Source organism: Rhopalosiphum padi, chromosome 1 (assembly GCF_020882245.1).
Source record: "Rhopalosiphum padi isolate XX-2018 chromosome 1, ASM2088224v1, whole genome shotgun sequence".
In the NCBI taxonomy this organism is placed as follows: domain Eukaryota; kingdom Metazoa; phylum Arthropoda; class Insecta; order Hemiptera; family Aphididae; genus Rhopalosiphum; species Rhopalosiphum padi.
Window position 1 is genome coordinate 7,021,465 of NC_083597.1, and position 23,846 is coordinate 7,045,310.

Sequence of the window (23,846 nt, forward strand, 5' to 3'; positions counted from 1 at the left end):
GTTGTTAATTTATTTCAATCTGAGTTAAGTACTTACTACTTAGATACTGAAACATCTGAGAAATGGATTGTTTTATAAATAAAATTAAACTTATTGTAGGTGGATCAACATTTTATCAAGTAAGTAGATAAAAAATTAGATATTTAATTGTAGTATATACCTATTCTCTAATATATTATGTCTGTTTAATGATAGTAATGACGTAAGTTACTTTTTTATTTAATTTTTTTGAAGACTTTACACTTGGGTAATATTGATGTTTAAATTATGTTGATAAAGTATTTTTTATAATTTTTTCTTTTGTATGTTTGGAGTTTTCTCAAAATGTTGAGATGTTAGTGTTGTCTGCCTGTAATTATTGTAACCATTATTACACTTTTACTAGAAAAACATTAACAAAAAATTACTCATTTTAGAAGTAATGTTATTACGTATTTCAAATGATACTAATATTCTTAACATTAATATTAGACCCATTAAATTAAAACAAATTATTTATTTTTATTGATACTTACGTTTGTATAGTTATTTCAATTTTACTTTTCTCTAGTTCTAACTAATCATTATCTTAATACAAACTACAAACAATGCGTAAATATTCACCAGTTTTTAATTTTACTTATTTGCCATCATGCGTGAAATTAAACCATTAGTATCAATAGTATCTGTTCGGAGACATGTAGTTTGGTCAAAGACACGGTTGACGATACACTGCTGAGACCATCAACAGTAACAATGTAAAATTGGAACAATTGTAACTTATATGAATTTTATTAATCATAATAAATATCAAGTATTAATGACTCTTCCTGGGTAAAATTTTTTATTTTTTTTATTTATTTTTAATATTCATCATATATTTTAAAACACTTAAATAATACTCGACAAGAAAAATAAAAACTTCTAAGAATACAAAAATATTCTAAAACGATATTTTAGTAATGTAATTGCATTTTATTATGTAACATATTAATTTTGTTATTTTTTGGCATTTAGGCCATACAATTTTCATAGTATTATTGTTGTAGTCATAACCTTTTCATATTCAACTTATTTTTATTTCATTTTTCTCTGTAGAAATATTTGGAAGACATTCTACTGGGTGAATACATTTTTAGATTTTGATATTTATAATAATTTAGTTCTAAAAAATATGATTGAAGAATTGAATATTTTCTAGTATTTATTGTTGAATTGTTGTAAAATAAAAATTCAGAGATCAATCCGTCAACCCGTGTTATAAGTAAAATGTAAGTATTTTTATAACAAACTTAACATAATTGAAAATAAAGTATAGTTGACAATAAATATTATTATCAATATTATTAATTTTTAATACATCTAAATACTATAGATTATTGTACTACCCATGTTATGAACTCCTTAATCATGTTTATAATTTGTAGTACAAAAATAATTTATTTATAATATATTATATACAGTAGTAAACAAAAATAACAAGATTTATAATTGGTATGTTGAAATTAAATGACTGGAAGACAAAGCGAGTAAAACGAAAATTATGAAGAAAAATATAAATGATTTTTTATTTTTCACATTTTGTCAGTAAATTTAAGTTCACTATTATCAGGTAATCATACTATCGGAATTTACATTAATTTATTACCAATATTCTAAAGTCAATTAATTTGATTAATCGGTCAAACACGCCTCTGCAGTCTGTACCCTAATTATATTATTCACAGTCACCACATTATAGCTGATTAGTTTAAAACTAATATTTCAAGTAAAATGTAGGTGTAGGTATGATATATTTAAAAAGTATAAAAACCAAATTATAAGTAATTGGAAACCTTTTTTTATTTTTAATAAGCTATAAAAAATATTGAAGAATAAAATTATTTATTATATTATTGTTCAATACAATTTTCAATATATTATAACTTTTTGTATCACGGTGTTAACTCAATCATGTTTTTGGATTTTTTTCTAATAATTATTAATATATCATATTTAATATATATATATCTTAAACTATTTATCTTTTATTAATTTTTTTTGAAACATAATATTTTTTTTCTATGATTATTTAATCTTAAAATTAATAAAATGCAAAAAAAAGGGTTTATAGTTCTATTTATTTTTTTGCGTATGGTTTTCTATTTAACGCAACAAACCCTAAACAAGAGTTTTCGAAAATAAACTTTGTACTATTGAACTCTTAAACTATTGACATTTTAAATGTATGTATAGATAGAATGTACTAGAATATGGTAAAAAGCCGGAGTGAGAGTTCACCAACTACTCTAATCCAAATTGAAATATTCGAATGGGAGCTTTATATTTGGGCTTATTATCTCTTACACAAAGTTCTATATATATAACTATGAACTTATCATTTATGAAATTTCAAGATTTTGAAATATTTTTATACAAAATCAATATATAATATGTACATAATGTATTATATGCCTGTATTCACGAAATTTGTCTAAGAAAATTTGATAATCTGTAACGTTTTCATTGTTTTTTATTTTCATAACAAGTTTATCTTTACAGTTCAAAAATGTAATATTTTAGTAGTTTCGTATTTCTTTCAAATGTATTTATGAATATAAATTTCAAATATTTATCCTCTAATTGATTAAATTATTTTTTCAACATATATACGATAAAAAGTCAACACATTGAGTTTTAGTTTCTTAATTGCTAATGATCATGCAAGAATGTTTTTATGTTTAAGGGGATTAAAAATTCAAGACGAGTATACGATATTTTTATAAAATACTTTGAGGTACATTAAAACAGTTAAAATATAGAGTTTGATATCAGTTTTAAGAGAATAACTGGATAAGTGTGCTCCAAATATTTTTAAATAATATATTAATGTATCAGGCATGTATTGTGTACTAGTCCTTTAATATTAAAATATATTAGTCAACATTTTTTAGTTAATTTATTTCATAGGAAAAATGGTTTTGGAATAAAATGTGTACAGTATTATGCGTGATAATTTATTATATTTCAAGATTTGATTTTGAGAAGTTGTGTTGTGTAATACTTCAAAACTCAACTTTTACGATGACTCAGAAGTTTACAACCACATCAATACAAATCGACTATTTTATGCAAGCTGTCGGAGAAGTGGGTAGCATTTTTTTCGCGGAACACTTATTATGCGAATTTTGGATTGCACTTTCGTAAGATACAAAAAAATAAATATACATGCGCGAAGAAATAATAATATAATTATGATAATAATAATAATAATAATAATAAAACATCAAAAACAACAACAACAATGACAACGCACTATATAATATGGAGTTGCGTGGCTAAAACTTGTATATTAATATGCGATTTAAGGACCGTCGACGTCAACATAATATTATTATTTTATTTATGCACACTACCTACCGCGTATAACAATAATTATATTGTCATTTTCGTTCGGACAGCGTATATGGTTCGCCGCAACTTTGCCATAGTACGGCGCACTACTGGCACGCGGCAGCTATAAGTACACTTATCCACGTTATACGTGTATAGAACTGTCGGTAACAAGAAGTCAATAAACAATACACGACATCGTGCCGTAGGTACATTATTGCGTAATGAAATATTATGCGACGACGATAAGATATTATAATATTCCGATTTATGTACGAGTTCCGTGAACCGCACCCGCAAAGTCATTGCGTCCGAAGCGGTCACTCGTATTGGCGTTATAATAATATATTAATATGATATTTTATCGTATAATATTATGATAATAATATAAAAATTATAACAAAAAAATTCGTCGGCACTGCGTTCGGTGACGATGACGATTGACGACGACCCCTGCGTGCTTGGTCGTATCACTACTACTACTTTGAGACGTCATAATAAAACAGCGGCCATACGACGACAACTAGCTATATAGCGACGGGGTAATAATATATTACGAAATTAATATATTTTTATGCGTTGATATCGTGTGGATTTAACCAGAAGAGACCACTCTCCGTTTGCCGCGTAATACGCCTATATCACGACGCTTATAATAATATTATGTGTTTAATATTGTTAAATAATAAAATACCCAAAATTATTAACGTATTACTATCTAGTAGAGATCACTGTAGTTTATTAGATTTATTCTGTTTTATTTCGTGCGAACATCGTGATTCGTTTATATAAATAAAATAAAATAGTAATTTGACGATTACTATTAATTGTGAGTTGTGCTAGGTACTTGTGTACCTATATATTATAGTTAAATCATACGGTGTCGGGACCTCTCTCGCCTATTATACATTTACCCTCCCCCCTCTCCATCACCATTAAATACTCCCCTCACGTCGCAAACCTGATAAGTTGTTATAATTGCGCTAGTCGTATATACACACTTACAGCCCTTTACTATATTATTATTATTATTATTATTTGTAGCGAACTCCGCGGGTAAGTCTATCACGGATGTTGCACCGCATGTGCGTGACGGCAATAATAATAATCATAATAATAATAATAATTATTATTATTATCGTTGTCGTCGTTACACGACAACTACCCGACGCGCGTATATAGTCGCTACCGCCGCCGCCGAGTACGTACTTCAAGCACGGCGGTGGCGCGCGCGATTTTGACGGCGGCGGCGTACAATAAACGTGGCGCAACCTCTCGCCCCGCGGCCGAGTCACACATCATTATTATTATTATTACCGTCTGCCGACCGTCGTCGGCCGGTCGTCGCACGTCGTTTCGCCGATCCCGCCAACCGCCGCCGGTCATCGCGTTTCCGGATGCCGTCGAACCGTTGCGCGGAAGACGATCGCCAAAATATAACGGCAATAACAATATAATATAATATTTTATCAAACAAAATACCTACGATATGACGATCGGCCGCCATACCGCCGCATGCCGTTATTTATAAATTTATATACCTACTACCTGCTTACCGCGGACGGTTACCGCTGTCGCCGGCCGGGCCGTTATTATATAGGTATTATTGTGTACCTTCTTAATATCGAGTCGCATACCGTGGTAACCTGCAGTCGGTACGTTTACGCCGTCCGCTGCGCGCGCGACCGCCGCCGCCGCCGCTGTGTACAACGTCCGCGAACAAAATTTTTTCGCCGTTAAAATTTACCTTTGACCACTTTATTAGCTTAACGCTCCTTGAATTGACGCGAGAATTACACAATCAACGACGTCTTAACGTTTCCGAAAATGTATAATTATTATTAGATATACATACTGTTTAGTATTTTTTTTTTATTTTTTTCAAAAGCTGTTATACCGATTTACTTAGACCCTCTCTCCTATAATAGCTACTGGTGTACGCGAGTGTAGTTTAGTGTATTCGATACGGCGTGGTTTAAGTTATAAGTATGTCCACCGAGTATAAAGCCTGTCACGTTCACTGTGAGTATTATAAATTATAATATTATTATGTGTTAAGTGTATTTCTATTTACGATCGCGTTATGTCATACCGTACAAGTACGACTTACTATTCTTTCGTAACGTGAAATATTGTTCCTATACCCATATAATATAATATGGCAGGTACAGCTGATAACGTTATTAAGATATAAGTTATAACGACTGTCCTTCATATACTATGAGGAAAGCTCATATTATAATATATTATAATGGGGATATGTGGTACGCAAAGAGAAGTTTTTTGTATTTATTTCTAGTAAAATGTATACAACTATTATTAAGTAATATAAATAATAATGAAATTATGAGCTTTTTTTTAAGCTTGGCTTGTGGCTGCGACACAGAGTTACAAAGTAATTATTACTAATTATATTAATTATTAATATTACAATTAGGTACGAATAATATAATATAATAGTTTTTTACAAATAAAATAAAAATAGATTTATTGTGCAGACTTAAAATTAAAAAATTAAAAGGCATGAAAAAAAAAAAATTATTTATAAAAATACAAAATAAGCATTGATTTTTACTTATAAATATTAAGAATCCATTTAAGAATCGATATTTTTAACTTTTATACGATTTTTAAAAGTATTTTTTTTTATATTAACAGGCATAGAATTATTATATGTCGGCCCAAAGTAACTTACGAATTTCTGACCAAAAGACTTTTAAGAAACATATTATTCCATCATAATATGTTTTTTGTTCTCTTTTGTTTATAACTTGTGTAATTCAATCCAGTTACCTAAGTCTTTTACTATCTACATAATTTATATTTTTAGATACAAAAATTTCATTAAAAGAACATTTAAAATTTTAAAATCAAGATTAGTAGAGCCCTTTAATTCTTTTTACTTACCTAACCTTTTAGCGCAAATTCAGTTAGAATATCCTAAATCATTAAACCGTACTGAAAAATTGACTAATATAGAACTAGATAAAAGGTTTTCATGGTATTTATTGACACAATATAAGTAATTTATATAACACTAAAAATAAAAGTACATAAAACGCATAACTAGGTTGTTTATATAAATATTTCATTAAATATGACAATCAAAATGTATACTTAAATTTCGAATATTAAGAAACCCAAGTAAAATTTTACTTTTTAAGTTAAAACCAGTTCAATATGAGTTCTTAATACCAAATGAGGGTAGTAGATTAATAAGTATAGAATAGAGGACGGAATCAAAAGCCTTTGAAATGTCCAGACATATTTTTGTGTTTTTTTTTTAATTTTGTCAAGTGATTCATAAATAAAGTTAGTTGTATTAAAAAAAATATTTTCGGTTCTAATACTCAATTTAAACCCAAATTTGTGTTTTGAGAGAACTTAAAACTTTTTTAAATAGGACATCAATCTTTTCAAATATTTTAGAAAAATTACATAACATAATATGAATTATAAATAAATTATATTATAATTAAATAATTATAAATAGGCCTATAATTGTTTATGATTTGTTTATCTCTATTTTTGTATAAAGTTTGACTATTGTTAATTGAATTTTATCTGGAAATAATTTATATTTTATACCTTGATTGTAGATATACAGGGTGATTCTTTTATCATGAACCATTAATTATTTCAAAAAGTATTCATGTTTTTGAAAACATTTTTTTACATAGTTTCAAGTTGTTAAAAAAACGAAGTTTTTATTAAAAAATTATATTTTTAAATATTTTTATCCTTATATTTGATTTTTACTTTTTTAAATGAGAACATAGTTTTAATTTCATATTCCAAAGCTGAATATTTTTCTGAGTATTTTGAGACATAAAAATCGAATTTAGGGCGAGTAGTTTATGAGTTATAACTTATAAGTATTTAAAGTTTTTGATTCGCGGAGTGGTGTGGTACGAGGTAACCCCGCAAAATGTTTGTCCATTACTCTGCTTGTCTATACTTTAAATACGTATAACTCATTAACTACTCGCATTAAATTCGATTTTTATGTATCAAAATACTCAGAAAAATATTTTGCTTTGAAATATGAAATTAAAACTATGTTGTCATTCAAAAAAGTAAAAAACTTAAAAAATATAAGTATAAAAAATATTTAAAAATATAATTTTTTTAACAACTTGAAACTATGTAAAAAAATGTTTTCAAAAACATGAATACTTTTAAAAAAAATGAGTGGTTCATGATAAAAGAATCACTCTGTATATATATATATATATATAGGTTTAACAATACAACCAACTACACATTACAAAATTCTTATAGATACACTATTAAAACCCACAGCTATTTTGTCTTTCAAGTTCCTTGTAATTTGAATAACTTCTGATTTATTTATAATTTTATTAAAATAGAGTTCAAATAGTTCATTTGTTTAGTCTTCTGTACAATCAAAATTAGACGTAATACTATTTGTTAGATTTTAATCTATACACTATATTATTAAAAATGTGTTAAATAGATTATAAACTCTGGTTTTCGTTAGTATCAATAATATTATCACCATTATCATTAAAATTAGTTTTAGCAACTATTAAAATGCATTTTTATGTTTAGTATAATAAGTGAAAAGTTTATTATTATTTAGATGTTTTTTTAATTTGTATTGACAATTGTTGTTTATTTCACAAAGAACGAAGTAATTCGGAAGACATACATTCATTTAAACGTTTATTCTTGTTTTCATTGCTGACATATCAATAGCCACATTTATGTATTTAGTAATGAATCAATATATACATTGACATTATTTTTACTTTGGATATCAGACTACTTAACATTAATAAGTTTATCGTGCGATTTATTGTAATTGATAATTTTTAAAATTATCATTAAGATTTATTGTTGCGTTTATATCTATTGCTATAATAGTAGAATAATGATCTGTAATACATGTTTGTACAACTCCTGCATTTACAGGTATATATTAATGTTTCTATTGAAATTATTTTTTTTATTAAAATATGATTTAAACACGATTGTTTTGTATTGGCTGGAGTTATTGTGTACCAAGTCATTTATTTAAGACTTCAGCATATTTAAAAAAAATATCTAAGTATGAGTTGTCATCATAGCAACGTAATTTATACCTATTTATATTCAGATCACCAATAATTGTAATATGCTAAATACTACATTTAATAAAATTTAATATATTTTCAAATATGGATAGAGATTCACGAATATCGCTAGGTAAATATCAGCTGTGCACAAATTTTAAAAAAAAGTAGTCGATAACATCAAGATGCTCTTTAAAATATTTACTTCTACATGATTATATTCTAGAAAATGAACATTTAAGTATTCTTTCAAAAAATAATAATACAGTCATTTCGGTTTCTTTTATCTTAAGAGTAAAAAATTTTGTATTCGGTAATTAAAACATTACATAAATGAATACCATGCTAGGTTTCTATAAGTTAAATGGAATCTAAATCGTTACAGTATACATCACTTTTTAAAACTAAAATAAACTCATTAAAGCTAGTAGGTATTAATAATTTTTATGTTACAACTAAATATTTTAACAAACAAGTTATTAACTAAATTTACATTTTTAAAAATCGTATACTGATATGAAATATTGTATCTTAAAATCTAAAAATCTATTTTATACGTTTATATTTGTATCAAACTTTAAGCGATAAACTTTTCTTTGTATTATGTACACAAAATAATAGAGTTTTGACAAGTCATTTCTATCATGTAAAATAATTAATTTAGAATTTTCGTTCTTTTTATAAACTTTTTTAAATTTTTTAAGTCATACAAATTTAAACCCTTTTTATTTTTCTAACGTTTTAGTCTTAAAAAAAGATTTTTATTAAAATTAGTGATAACATTATTGAAATAAATACAATTACTTCCTTAATTTTCATTCACATTTCTACTTTTTCACCAATTCTATGAGTTGTTTCTTATTTTAAAATTAAATTATTTAAGCAATAATTTTTTTGGATTTATTTGGTACCAGTGAAGTGATCGAACACGGAAAGCTTTTGAAATTTCAAAAGTTATAACCAAACTAGACACAATATTTTCAACTACTTTACAGCAGTCTTTATTTTTTAATTCTGGGACACTCTTAATTCACAATCGATTTTCGATATAAATTATTGATAAATTAAAATTGAGATTTAATTTATTGTTTTTATGTTTTACTAATTTATTTTATTGTATTTTTTAATTCTAATTCATTTACCGTTAGTCCTTTTTTAGTCGTTTCCCAAAATCATTAAACTGGTTAATCATAAACTATATAGAATTAGTCAATTACTCAACACAGTTTCATTAAAGCCAACAAGATAGTGTTGTCCTGTGTTACCAGTAGATTTTATCATTTTTATCGCAATTGTATAACATTTAGCACAGTAGAAGAATAGAAATTATTTACAATTTGAATATGAAATGAAGTTTCATCTCCATAAAGTATTTTTTCCATAAACAATGAGCATAGCATGTTGAATTTAGGTAAAAATTATAAAGATAAAATATTTCGATTATACTATTATTATAATTCTAAAATCACAGATAATAAGAACAAACGACAAGATAAACATCCTACTTTATCGATAGCATTAATCACTAATGCAACTGAAATAGTTTAGATTATCATTTTGAAGTTTTAAAATATTATTTAGTTTCTGATAGAGTTGTTATATCATAATTTCTCATCATAACTGTAGTTACTTGAAACTTGAAAGAGCGTTTTTTGAAATAGTACATGAACATTTTCAACACATAGCAGGCGGTACTGAAATATAAACGAACAAACGTTTAAGAATAAAAAAGCTTATACCTTACTACCTTAGGTATATGGATACCTTTATTTGATAAGTTGTCCTCATGTTTGATAAGTACGTGGATAGCCACGATAATAGATGTTATAGTATCTGTCGGGTTTCGCGCAAACACGCAACGGTGCAATGTTGTCAGAGTGCTATTATTGTCATTAGATGTTATAATAGTTTAGATTTGTCTACTGTGTCGTGACGTCAAAATTATTTTTTTTGACCGTGACTTGGTTGTCCGATTTAGATATAAATATGGAAAAAGTATGATTCACTTTGGGTTTGTATATCTAATTAACTACATGCATTTTTTTATTATTATTATTTGATAAAGAAAACTACAATATCTATACATTTTTAGATTTAGTAATTGAGATGTAAGAATATAAGTAATAATAATGAATATTTCGAATATGGGAAATTACCCAGTGGTAACACCCAGAAAATCTATGTGTATTTAAACACAATTTCTTGAAATTTAAAGTATTATGTTTTTTATGTTCAAACTATGTCACGCTAGTTTATTTTTGATAATGATTTAGTTATGATTAAATACCTAAATCTCAGTACCGAAAATTGGGTTTTGAATGTTTTGATCACGGGTACTTTTCGTGGTGACTACAACATTATTTGGTATTATTGTTTTTTTTTTTTAAACTACAATTCACTCTAATTCTTAATTATGTAACATATCGATTTTTGTTGGTTATGGACGTACGTACTCAAAGAAGCACTATATAGTGAGAAGATAAACACATAATGGTAGTCCATCATTATAAGAGTTAAGTGGAAAAAAACTGTATCTTTGTGGTTGTCTACACTAGATCCAAGAACTAACTAATTGGATTTGTTAAAATAAAATGTCTATTTAATTTTAAAAATAAATTATTATTATTAATAGAATTGGCATTTATTAAATTTAAAAATTATATTTATATACAATATACATGATTAGTAAGTTGTACTAATTACATAATTTTATATCAATGAAAAATTAATATGCAAACGTTTCAACGGCTAAATATTGATTTTTATTTTTATTTGTAACATATTATTAGCATACCATTTGAAAACACTACAAATTGTGGTTATTTATAAAGTTTAGATAAGATTATTAGGTACTATTATTAACATTTTTATTTTTCTATTATTTTATTAATCTAATTAAGTTAAGTTTAAAACCTTTAATATAATTTATATTTAGTTTATTGTATATTTTATTAGATATCTAAAATTGACTATATACATTAATTATTATAAAAAAGTACTGGCAGTATTGTGTTGGAAATAAATTATTTTTATTCAGGCTTCTATAAAACAATATATGGCCAAATTCATAAACGATCCTAAGAAAAATTTTAGATTTATTTTAAGTAAAACTAAAAATTGGTATTCATAAATCATAATTGTTGTCACGTATAGTATGATGAAGTAAAATTTTCGTCTTTGGTTGTTTTAACGTAAAAAAAAATTATTCATTAATTTTTCATCATAGATTCATAACTATTTAATTATACGATTATAAGTTACATATTTTATTTTTAAGAATAATAAAAAAAAAAATCACCTGAGAACGCATAATGTATATAGCTATAATAATTTGTTATTATTAAAATCAATTTTTCATTTTATACAAACTGAAAATACTGTTATAAATTGTTTTTTTTTAAATTGAATATGAATAATTGATTTAAAAAAAAATAAGTTATAAAAATTAACTTTGTTGTAAATAATTCATTGAAAATTAATTTTACTAAAATTATTTGTTATTTTATTTATTTTTTTAACAATAAAACTTCACATAATTTAGTACTTAATGGCTTTTAATAAGGTACTGTCCTTTTTAAATATACAATTACGGGCGTTTTAAATAGTTTTAAATATACCTTGTTAATTATTTACGGTACAATAACCAATTCTCGGTGATTTGGGAACATTGTCACTCATGGTGAATAATTTGTTGATTTAGGGTGCAGACATGATGGCTGATTTGTGTTATGTTGTCAACCGTTCTAAAAATAAACATGCCATTGAATAATAGTACAACACTTAACAATGCCCTATTATAGGTATAAATATTGAGAGTTGTTTTATTGTTTGTAAGCAATTAGTATTCTTTTTGACATGGCTTTTAACCTCAATTTTAACACACCAAATTATTTTAGAATAGAAATTCAGTTTTATGTCATTTTTAATAATTTTTGAAAATAAAAATATTATTTTAGATTTTATTTGAAAAAAAAATAATAATTCATAGCATAAATTTAATTTATTGTAATTAATACAACTATTAAACGATTTTGAATTGTGACTTATGAGGTTGAAAAAAATAAATTATTTATACATTTTTAATATCATGCACTGAATTACATTTACAAACTTAAGTTATTGAGTAAGTATTAACAATTAATGTAGATATCTAAATTCAAAAGTATAAAAATTATATGAAGTTTAATGTTAATATAATTTTTGAATTAAACAATAATTATAGTTTCTTATTTAATCGAAAAATAATTAGGTATAGTGTAGCTCAAATACTCTATACTGTGTTAATTGAAATTGATGTTTGTTCATTGAATCTTTATTTATAAGTTAAATAAAAAAAAATAAGTTAAAAGAAAATTAATGAAAATTTCCCGTTGTGTACTTGTCAAAAATATATAATATTACATTATTATTCGTTGAAAAGAGTTTTTGAATTAACTTAAAGTTTACAAATAATTGTTTTTATTTAATTAATGTTATATCATATTTTACTTAATATATGGAATACGGAGTAAGCACTTTTTCATTTCAATGTAAAAATGTTTTGCAACAATTTGTTTTTATTCTTCATAAAAACAATTTATTTGAATCATGTATTTTATTTAATAGTTAATATTTTATGTGTAGGTATATATATTTTTAATATAGTTAAAAGTTTAAACATATGCTGAACTAATTCAAATGAGTTCAAATTATATTCTTTATAATAAGTATTTAACCACAAAAATATATAACTTATTAAGTTGCGAGTTAAAATTTAGGAACACTTTTCTACAATAAAAAATAAAATAATTTTAAAGTTGATATGTTTTTAATAATCTTATTATCAAATATGTATTAAAATATTTATTCATTGTTGTGATACATATTTTGTTTCTATACAACGAAATTGTTTTTTGTTACTATGCGCTATTAATTTTTAGTTTTTGATTATACAATATCAATAGAAATATTATCAACATTAGTCATTAACATAGAGATTAAATAAATGTTTTTTTAATTTATATTTCATAAATCTTTTGAAGCTGATAAATCTAAGTGCATTTTATTTTGAATTTAAAGAAAAAAATACTTGTATCTATAAATTGATCATCAATAAAAATACTATAGGTATTCTATACATTTTTTAAGTGATAAAGACAGTTTATCTAAGTACACGGTAGTGAATTTTTTTTAATACGAACTAGTCAAATCAACTAAAATCAATTTGATTTTTTAGTAAATTTTGTAATTGTTTTTATATAAATTAAATGCTTTTTTTTATTAATTATATTGTCTTCGAATTCGAACTCTATTTATCATGAACAATAATTAAATTCATATTAACTTACAACTTAAATTAATTTCATTTTATGTTAGTTTTTTATTTTTATATGTTATTCTATGCATTTCAAAGTGACAATAACTTATAAAAATTGTTAGATTAGGGTGGTTTGGCGTGAATTTCAAATTCATGTAAATTATAATTTAATTAATTCTGTGTAAGGTATGAGTCCCGCCATGATTTTCCCAGTTAGTAATATAAGATAGTATAAGGTTAAAGATGATATAATATATATATATATATAGTAGGAATATTATAAAGGTGTATGTGTTGGACAGCTACGGTGTACTGAATAAAGAAACATTATTGTGGCTCAAAAATTTTTTATAGTATATCTAACTTTATGAAATGTGTTGAAATTCAAAACGTTGAATGGGAAAAACTGTTACGTCCATCACAGATGACGTCACGTCGGTCTTCCAGACAGACGAGGAATCATTGGTGTACGCTTTGAACGTATAATTACAGAAAGTCCAGGTGGAGATGGCACTTAAATATTACGAGTCTAACTATAATTGGGAAAAGACGATTTGGAATAGGACCGTTAAAATTGCAGTGAATGTTAGAGACATTTTGTCAACGTAAAATATAGAGTAGATAATATAGGAAATGGACGGTGGAACGGATTTTGGAGGTTTTTCAGGTCCTTTTTTACGATTTCTCAATAGCCACACATAAGAGTGATAACTTGGTTTTTTTTTGTCTAACGTCGACGTTTAAAACATAACATACTGGAATATCTGGCCGACGAATTAGTAAAATAAGTATTGTACCCGTGAAGGTAGTATTCGAAATTCATAGATAAGTGGTGTTGGAATTGATGCGATTAGTTCATATGCATGTCATGTAGGCGATCACACCGTTTTCGTGTGCAATGATGTGTGGTATTGCGCTCGAGTTCATCTGGTGAGGGGAGTCGTTAGGGCCAAAATGAGGTATCGGACAAACCGGAAATTTCATGTGGGATCAATTTGGTTACGGTCGTTGAGCGTCTTAACCTCTCGTTCAAACACTTGTCCACCCAGGATTTGCATCTAGAACTAGCCACATCAGTACAAACGTTACTTAGCCAGTGACCAAAATCGTACATGTAGATGTCGATTTAATGATACCTAGACACCTAGTCATTGCGTTTCTCTTATTTTTGACCTTCAATCCTGTTTAAATTGTATTAGTAAGTTTCAAGAGTGTTGTCCACCGTCGAGTAGACTATTTATAGTTTGGTTTTAGTGTACCTACCAGAGTATCTCAGTCCACATGTATAAATTAGCAGCGGTGTATCTTGCTTTGTGTTATTCGACCGAGATAGACAATCCGTCTGTGACGGATTGAATATACCATTAAGTAAATTTTTTAATATGATTGAAACTACTCTCTTAATTTTTTTGATTTCTCTAAGAACAATCTTTGAAATTTTCGTCAAAATTTATCGAGTAATTTTTAAGTATACAAGTTTAAACATACATTAATTTATATATGGTATTATATAGATTATATTCCTGTAACCAATGGCAACCTTATATATAAATAAAAAAATATTCAATTGTGAACAAAAATATAATTTAGGTGTGAGCAACCTAAATGGGTTGAAAAAGCTATAATCACTCCCAGTCTCAATGACACAAGACTTAGTCTCAGGTGTGTAAAATGTGTTGCCATTTAGTTTAGTAGTTTCAGAGATTACTGGATACTAACAAACACACAATTATTTTTATACATAAAGATACTTACGATTTAAGTAAATCAATGTTTTATTGTTATTTAACAATTTAAAATTAGATTCACTATTTCATCAAAAATTAGCTTGAATTTTGATGTAAATGTATTTTATTTTTTCATGTCACCTATTTGTATGACGATTTGACAAGTTTACTTACACATATAATATATACATATAGACATGACATTATTGGTCTTACGCATAGTATGAATACAGTAAAATATATCATGGCTGCTTTACGAGTGGAAACGTTGAATCTTTGAATATAAATTACTACGATTGATGTGCATTCAAAAGAACTTGAAGGAGGCAATCATTAATTTTATATGAAATCCGTATCATTAGACAATAAAAAGGAGAATTTTTTTTTTTAGAAAACTAAAAAACATACTAATAATAATACTATAGTAGAATAATTATAGTATTTGTGTAGTTTTTTACTATTGTTATCTAATAAAATGTTTTACTATAATCTACTATGATACATATCTTCCGTTTTTTAAATTATTTTTTAATTAAAAAAAAATTTGTATGGATATATTGTTTTTAAATTACAGCTTAAATTCTAAATTCTAATAATTTTTATGGATTTTTAAACTGCTAATATTGTATAGAAGTATAATATAAGACATGGAAATATTAGATATTAGTGTTAATTTACTTTTTGTAACACGTGTCTTCGCGAAATCGTAAATATCTAAACTGTTGATATTAATTATTTTGTGATTATGTTATTTTAATTTTTAATTGGGTTACGATATCATTTTCTTCCTTCTATCATTATTTGTATTAATCATAATTATCTTTATTATGTAAAATTAATCCTAATTTTATTGTATACTATTGTAATTGTAGAACTATATCAGCTGTAGCTGAAAGTTCTAAAATAATAAAAAAAAAACCTTGTTAATAATGATAATATTTTGATAATAGGCAATTCGAAATGACTTGAATAGCCTACTCGTTCTTTTTAATTTACCATCACTTTAATAATTTTTTTATTAGTTCATATCCATATGTTATTTTAAATGAAAATATTTCGTCAAATAATATAGAAAAAAATTGATTGGTTTTTAAATGATAATTTTAAAATTAAGTTAAAATTATATTAGTATTCATCAATATTATTATTCAAATTGTGGGTGACTACAGACGGTATAAAGTCATGGTACAGGTGGCATGGCCTCTGCTCATTTTTTGTATCCCCCATCTATTAAATATCGAAGGAAAAAATTCTATTTTTTATATTCTAAGTGGAGTGAATATAATCATGTGTTTTATTTGCGTCTGAAAATATTAAGTGTTAATTGTAACAAACTAGATCAATGCTTCAATATTGAGAGTAGTTTCTGGTTCCAAATGGTATTTTGGGGTTTTAAGTAAATAAAAATTGTTTGGTACTTTTTATAAAACTGAAGAAAAACAAAAATAAATTTGCAAAATACGTTAATATTTACGAAACACAAGTTTTTCCATAACAATTTAATTAATATTATTGTTATTAATATCCAAAATATTTTAGTTATTTTTCTGCTATTTGTGGACATTTTTTTTTTAAGTTTAAGTTTTAGTTTTTGATTTTGTATTGTTTGATTAAATTGGACAAAGCTTATAAATGTAATTAATTAATTTTTATATATTTCAGGTAACTGTATTTTTTAATTTTATTAATGAATACTATATTTTACCGTGTTATATTATAATCATCGTGAAATTTTGATAAAATCTCATTGAATAAATTATTTATAAATTTTTTCATACTTTTACTAATTTTCATATTGTTATAAATCAGTATCCCAATTATTTTATTATTTAAAAATGAAATATTATAATATAAATTGAATAATTAAAATAATCAAATGGTCTAATACAAATATATTAAATCTTAATTTTAATTATTGTTATACAGCTTGAATGTTAGAATAAGTATTTATTTTCAAACAACGTTTATTATACGTAATATACCTAGATATTCAAGTCTTAGTAATCACTAATCAGGATTTAATTTAATCTTTAGGTATTTTATTGATATCTCAATTATAAAACCATATTGTTGGGTATCATTTTATAATAATATTAAAGTTAAAAGTTATAACTATTATCATCATGAAAGTGATATTTATAAAATTGGAATTTTAAATATTTAGATAAATATTATAACAAATTGTTTGTAGACCATATTATGAAAGTAGGTAATTTTTATTTGCATTGATTAATTATTTTTTTTTTATTATTTTTATTTTAAATAAAAAGGTAGTAAATTATTTTTTTATGATTAATAATAATTTAAAATACGGGATGATTTTAGAAAATATAAGTTAAGTCTATCGAATTAAGAAAATACTAATAATAATTTAGCATTATTCTTGAAAGCAATAAATCGTATATATTCAATTGTGGTTGCCTGTTTGTCGTTAATTCTAAGTGGGTGTGGTGGCATGCACATAACGGTTCATTTTGGACTTTATTTTTTTAAAAAAAGGTCACATAGAAAATTAGTAAATATCTATGGTGGCATGTATCTACATTCTACACAAAGGTTTAGAACTGATGAGCTTAATGGTATAGTTAAATTCAAACAAAATTGTACATGGAATAAACAGATAAATATATGTGTCTAATCAAAGACGGAGGAACATAACATATTTTGTAATGGCTAGTAATTTTTGTCATAATATAATTTTCAGTGTTAGTGGTGAATAAATAAAAGAAGGTACTATTTAAAAAACAAAATTCAAAATTTAGTGTGTTGAATTAATTATGTATATAATAATTATTAAATTAAATATGATACTATTTTATTAATTTAAATATATTATTTTTAATTAATATAATACAAGTTTAAATGTTCTTATTAATTATAGTCGTATATTATAGAGCTGACAAGAACCACCCGTCTTGCTCGTTCTGGGGCAAATCGATTAAAAAAAATTACATATGATCTATAAACAATATTTATTTTCCACTTATATATGTTCCTCTATTAAACCTTATATTTTATCGTATATTATTATATTATCAATTATTATCGTTAAATCACGCACACCGTTCTTCATTACAGACGTGTGGAGTTGGATTCGAAAAACCAAATAATCGTAGCTTAATAATAATAATAATAATATGTCATTCAAAGAGCATGGTGCGATAAGGACGGTACGAATAGATAGGATAACTTTACTATGTGAAAGCGTATTTCTATACATCTTTGTTCTACCTCTTATATGTAGAGGAGGTGATGGCAACGGCCAAATGTAAGTTCCATACGATATATAGCAGATACAAATCACCCTTGGATATGTTTATGTAAGTTCCTACATGTAAAAAATCTACTAGTATGTAATTTCCTACACAAAATAATAATATACCGGTAAATAAGTTCCTACAGTCTACGCGAATTTAAATTATAACGAATACAAATTTCTTTCCCTCTTTTGGAATTGAATTCCAAGTAGAAACTATTACAACAGGCATTTGTAGTAAGACTTCTACAAGAATTAGCACTATTCCGAATACTAGAGGGAACGTACTTTTTTCTTCTATGTAATTAGTAGGCACTTATGTACAGGCATATTTTTTTCATATAGAAACTTATATTATTTTGTTATCCAAATGGGATTTGGCACCAGACAATTTCATTTAAATTTTCTATTTATAATAGGTTCATTATATAATAACTAATTACGCAATATTATGATCAGGGCTGTGAATTTTATGTACTAAAAACCATTTAATACGCATGCAAGTATGCACTGAAAACTAACTAAATATGCATTTAACAATTATAAGTCATAACTTATGATTATTACGAAATCATACTAGCCATACATGATTTTATATGGGTATAAAAATTATTGTATTTTTAAATTATTCAAACTTTTTTTCTAACTATAACAGTCTGTTAAAAAGTATTTGTTCACATGGATACCTATAATATATAAACGAAAAAACAATGTATAAAAATATAGTTTTTAGAATTTCAGACAGACCAATAATTATGATAGGATGACTTTATTTATACAAAGATAGGACAAACAATTTTTGATTAAAACTAAAAAAAAAATTTAAAAACCTAATTTATTATTTGCTGTTACGTCTTGTTGAGGTCACAACGGGGGTCGCGTGGATTCTTAATAATTGCATTGTGTAACATAGCATGTTTTATTGTTTCATATGGTTATTGTTGACAATATTGTTTGTCGAATCTCATTAAAATAATCATTGTTTTATGATTTAAATGAGAAATAACTTAAAATCAGGCGCAATTCTTAGTAAAACCCAAAACGTTTTAGAGACTTAGAACATATTTACCGAATACGCAAACGAGGATTTGATACGTACGTGATAAGTGAAAACTAAAATTATGAACTGATCTACCAGAAATTTTAATTACGGCCCCATTTATTGTGTAATATGAATTTAATATTTTTGTGTCTAGGTATATCAATCGACTTGTTGTTAATTATAGTTATTGAATCTATGAAAGTGTTCTATATTTTATACTATACTATTATTATTGCTAGAAATAATATTCTTTTTGTAATTGTATTGAATTTATTTTTAGAAAAAGTTTATTGATTTAGATTTTGAATATTATGATATATATTTAAAAAATATGTTTTTAATGAATAATTATGAATAATTAATAAAGAAAAGATGTTTCTCTTTCAGAATACAATGAGTAATATTGATAAAACCGTTCATTCTGAAGAAAATATTATCAATGACGCGGCACCAGTACCTGCAGTGGCAAATCCAGTTGCAGAATGTGAAATGGACGCACTACTGCTCGGAAGAATCGGGGTAAGTAAAATTTATTTTAGTATGGATTAACTAAAGGTAGTCGGTATTGAAGAATGGTATAAGAATTTAAAAATAATGGAGTTGTATTTATCTTACGACTTGGCTGCGGTTAAGAGTAAATTTATTTTTATACTTAACGTAATATAATATTACTTTTAAGTTTAGTGACGTAAAAAACGTTTTAAACGCCACGTGGCAAATAACAATTATTACGCATATGGGCGTTTTAAAATAGGCAAATATCCCTAAATGAAATAGTATCCAGCAAAAACTATTACTCTGCTCTTTTCCGGGCTCTTCATAACTAGAAGATATTGATTAGATAATATATTAATTATATTTTTATGTACCATATTGATGGAGATAACAAGTATCTATCAATTAATATAAGAAAAAAAAACCAATTATAAAAATTTTGAACAAAAAAAGATTGTCACTTTTATTGTTTTTGATTTAGTGAAGTGCTTAAAACTTAGATAGGTGGCCCCGACGTAATGCAAAAGTAGTTCCGGAGTTTTTCATGATTTAGAATCGAAAAAAAAATCCTGAGAAATACCCTTCCTGTTACCTTTAAACAAGGGATTTTCTTACAGTTGTAACTTATAACATTTAAAAATAAAAATGTTAAGTATATTTATTAATAAAACTACTTAAATAAATTCTAAAATGGATATTTTAAGTTAGGGTTTTAATTCAAACCCGCTTAATTTACAAACTATAGAGTAGTAGTTTTGTACAATAAGTAAAGGTAGGCTTAACATTGTCGACGTGTGTTATAACTATTGTCTTGGGAAATTCCGTTATTGCCCGGATAGAACTTTTAAAGAAATTTAATTATTTCTTCAGATGCTTGAATGTGATTTATAACTCCCAATAGATTATTACTAAAGTTATTTTTTCTTGAAATTGATCACTACGTATTTATCCGTATAATGTTAATTATTTCATCCAATTTTAATCAAACAAATTACATTTATAATAATTATACATACCTATAAAATTATGTTTGTATTTTATACCTACGTGTTTAATAGAACAAGGGTCTTAGAAAATATCTAATTGTCATCGAGAGGTTAAAAGTATTTAAAAACTTTCATTTAATCTCCTTAAAGTTACAAATTAGAAATAGTATTTGTGTCATTTTACTAAATTTTAATTGTTACAGACAATTTTTTGATAGTATAATTATATACATATTTTTTGAAATTTTTATATAGATGCTATAAACATAATGTTTATGAAATAATTGCAGGTAGGTACTTAATTGAAAACATTAATAAATATTACAAATATTTTTTATAATATTGTTATATTTAACAAAATATATATTGTATACAATAACTAATTAGCCGTATATTTTTTTCAAATATTATTACATTTTATAGTTTTAACATAGCTTATAAGTTATATTTATATTGTACACTGTACAAGTAATTAAAAAACATTTTTATTTTTATGGTTTGAATTTAGTCAATTAATTTTAAGTGTTAATGCCATATAATTGTACATATGTATCAATGCAACTGTACAAAATAATAATTTAATATATTTCATGAATTAGCTATAGCTACAGTACCTATACATTATTGATATAAATAATATTTAATATTATTTTTAGAACATTTTAAGAAATTAGTTAATTGATAAACTTAATAATTATTAAATTAGTAAGTATTCGGTTGTTGAAATATAAAACTGTTTTAAATATTTTGTATAAGAACTAACAATAATTTTGGTTTTAATTAGAAAAAAATGTATGGCTTTTTTTAAATTGTTTTAGAAGTCTTTAAACTAAAGAGTTGTGGTTCTAATTATAAATATATTTCTAGCGTACGTAATAGTTTAACAAAAATTACTTGTTAGTATTTTGATAGGGGAAATTTGCATAAAATGTATCAATTTAAATACATGAACCAATCATTGGTTTTGTTCTATTTTAATACCACAGTTTATTTTAAATGACATGTTATATACTATTTGTCATAACATTGATTTATTATATTTTTTAAACGTGTTGTTTTATTGAATAAATTCGTACAGATGTGAGTATTGGAAACAATTTTCTTCTTTAAAATTTAAATAAAAACACTTTTAAATGTATGCTACGTAATACGTTTTTTTATAAGAATAAATTTAAGTATATAATTCCAATAAGTGAATTTTAATGTTTTATTATTTTAAGGTTATAAAGTGTTATTTAAATAAATAACATTGTTTAACATACAGATTGTTAAGTATTTAAATTATAGTGAAACTTTCGCTTATTATTTAAAGTTGGATGTAGAAAAGAATGCATTACTATCAATAAGTATACTTATAATATTTTTTTGATTTTACAAACATGAACTTCTAGAAACTTGCTAGAATTCCTGGTATCTGAAACTAAAACAGTGTCTACTAATACACTAATGAAATGTATAAATAAAAAAAAAAACTTGTAGTGAACCATGGTTTTATATTTTATATTACATTATAAAATATAATTATATATTTTCACTAATTGTTAATAGAAATACATGCATACCAAATACATTTTTGTGTTTATTATACACTTGATATTTCAAAAGGATTTTGGGTGATAATAATTATTATTCATTCAAATAATGATTATGAATTTTATGATTTGTTGAGTTAAAGATGAAAAGGATATTTGCATAATTAATGATTTTTTTATTTTAAGCATATTTATTTTATTAATGGAAAAGTAGTTTTTAATTTTAAATTCTGAAAGAAACCCGAAAGATTTTGATTATTCAATAGTTTAAAATTATTATTACTTTTAATTTTTCTCTCTTTTTGAAGTATTAGTGGTACTACTATAATTGTGATTTCTTAATTTACAGAGGGTTTGGTTTTAAACGATTTTATAAGTGCTTACTTATATCTGAATGATAAATAGCAAATGTTTTTTTTTAATTTTTAAAATAATTTTGGTTAAATTAAGCTTTACTAAATTTTTTTTCAACAGTGCGATGACTCATCACTGCATATAGGTAAATTTATAATTATTATTATAAATAATAATATATGGATTTATTATATTTAGTGTAGTTGATGTTAATGAGATAACATGGTTAACTGTTTAGATTGAAAGATTGATATTAATGAGTTGTATTGAAATGTGTAGTTTTTATTATTTATAAAAGTAGAATAATTTGATTTGCAGATAAATATTTATAAACTATATTGACAAAGAAATAAAATACACTAAAAATTATCTACGAATAATGTTTCATTTTTTCCTCAGGTAGCAATTAATTAATTTTGATGTTATCGACCTTTTTTAGTTTTTAGAGTGAAGTCATTAGTAAATGACTGGTAAATATAAAAATCATATTGTTTTACGAGTACGGGCAGCTCTATATACTTGTGTGACACTCTTAACAGGCCAACTAGGTAGTTTAAATAACAAAAAAAAATGATTTTATACGTAAGTATATGTTAATGATATCAATACGTATTAAGTAAATTACATTTTTTAACAAATATATATATATATATATATAAATAAATAATGTTTTATTATAAGTATATATAAAGTGTACCTACTGTAAACTGCTTAAAACTTTAAAATTGGTCA

At 24.9% G+C, this 23,846-nt stretch overlaps 1 protein-coding gene across 1 annotated transcript in view; it reads left to right on the forward strand.

The window, feature by feature from the left end:
• The first annotated feature begins 4,687 nt into the window (after positions 1-4,687).
• LOC132922926 (prolyl endopeptidase FAP-like) overlaps positions 4,688-23,846 on the forward strand; it is a 223,056-nt gene continuing 203,897 nt past the window's right edge. Inside the window, exons 1-2 of the mRNA XM_060986677.1 lie at positions 4,688-5,373; positions 20,135-20,266. Coding sequence (XP_060842660.1) covers positions 20,141-20,266 — 126 coding nt within the window. The 5' untranslated portion in view covers positions 4,688-5,373; positions 20,135-20,140. The remainder of the gene's footprint in view (positions 5,374-20,134; positions 20,267-23,846) is intronic.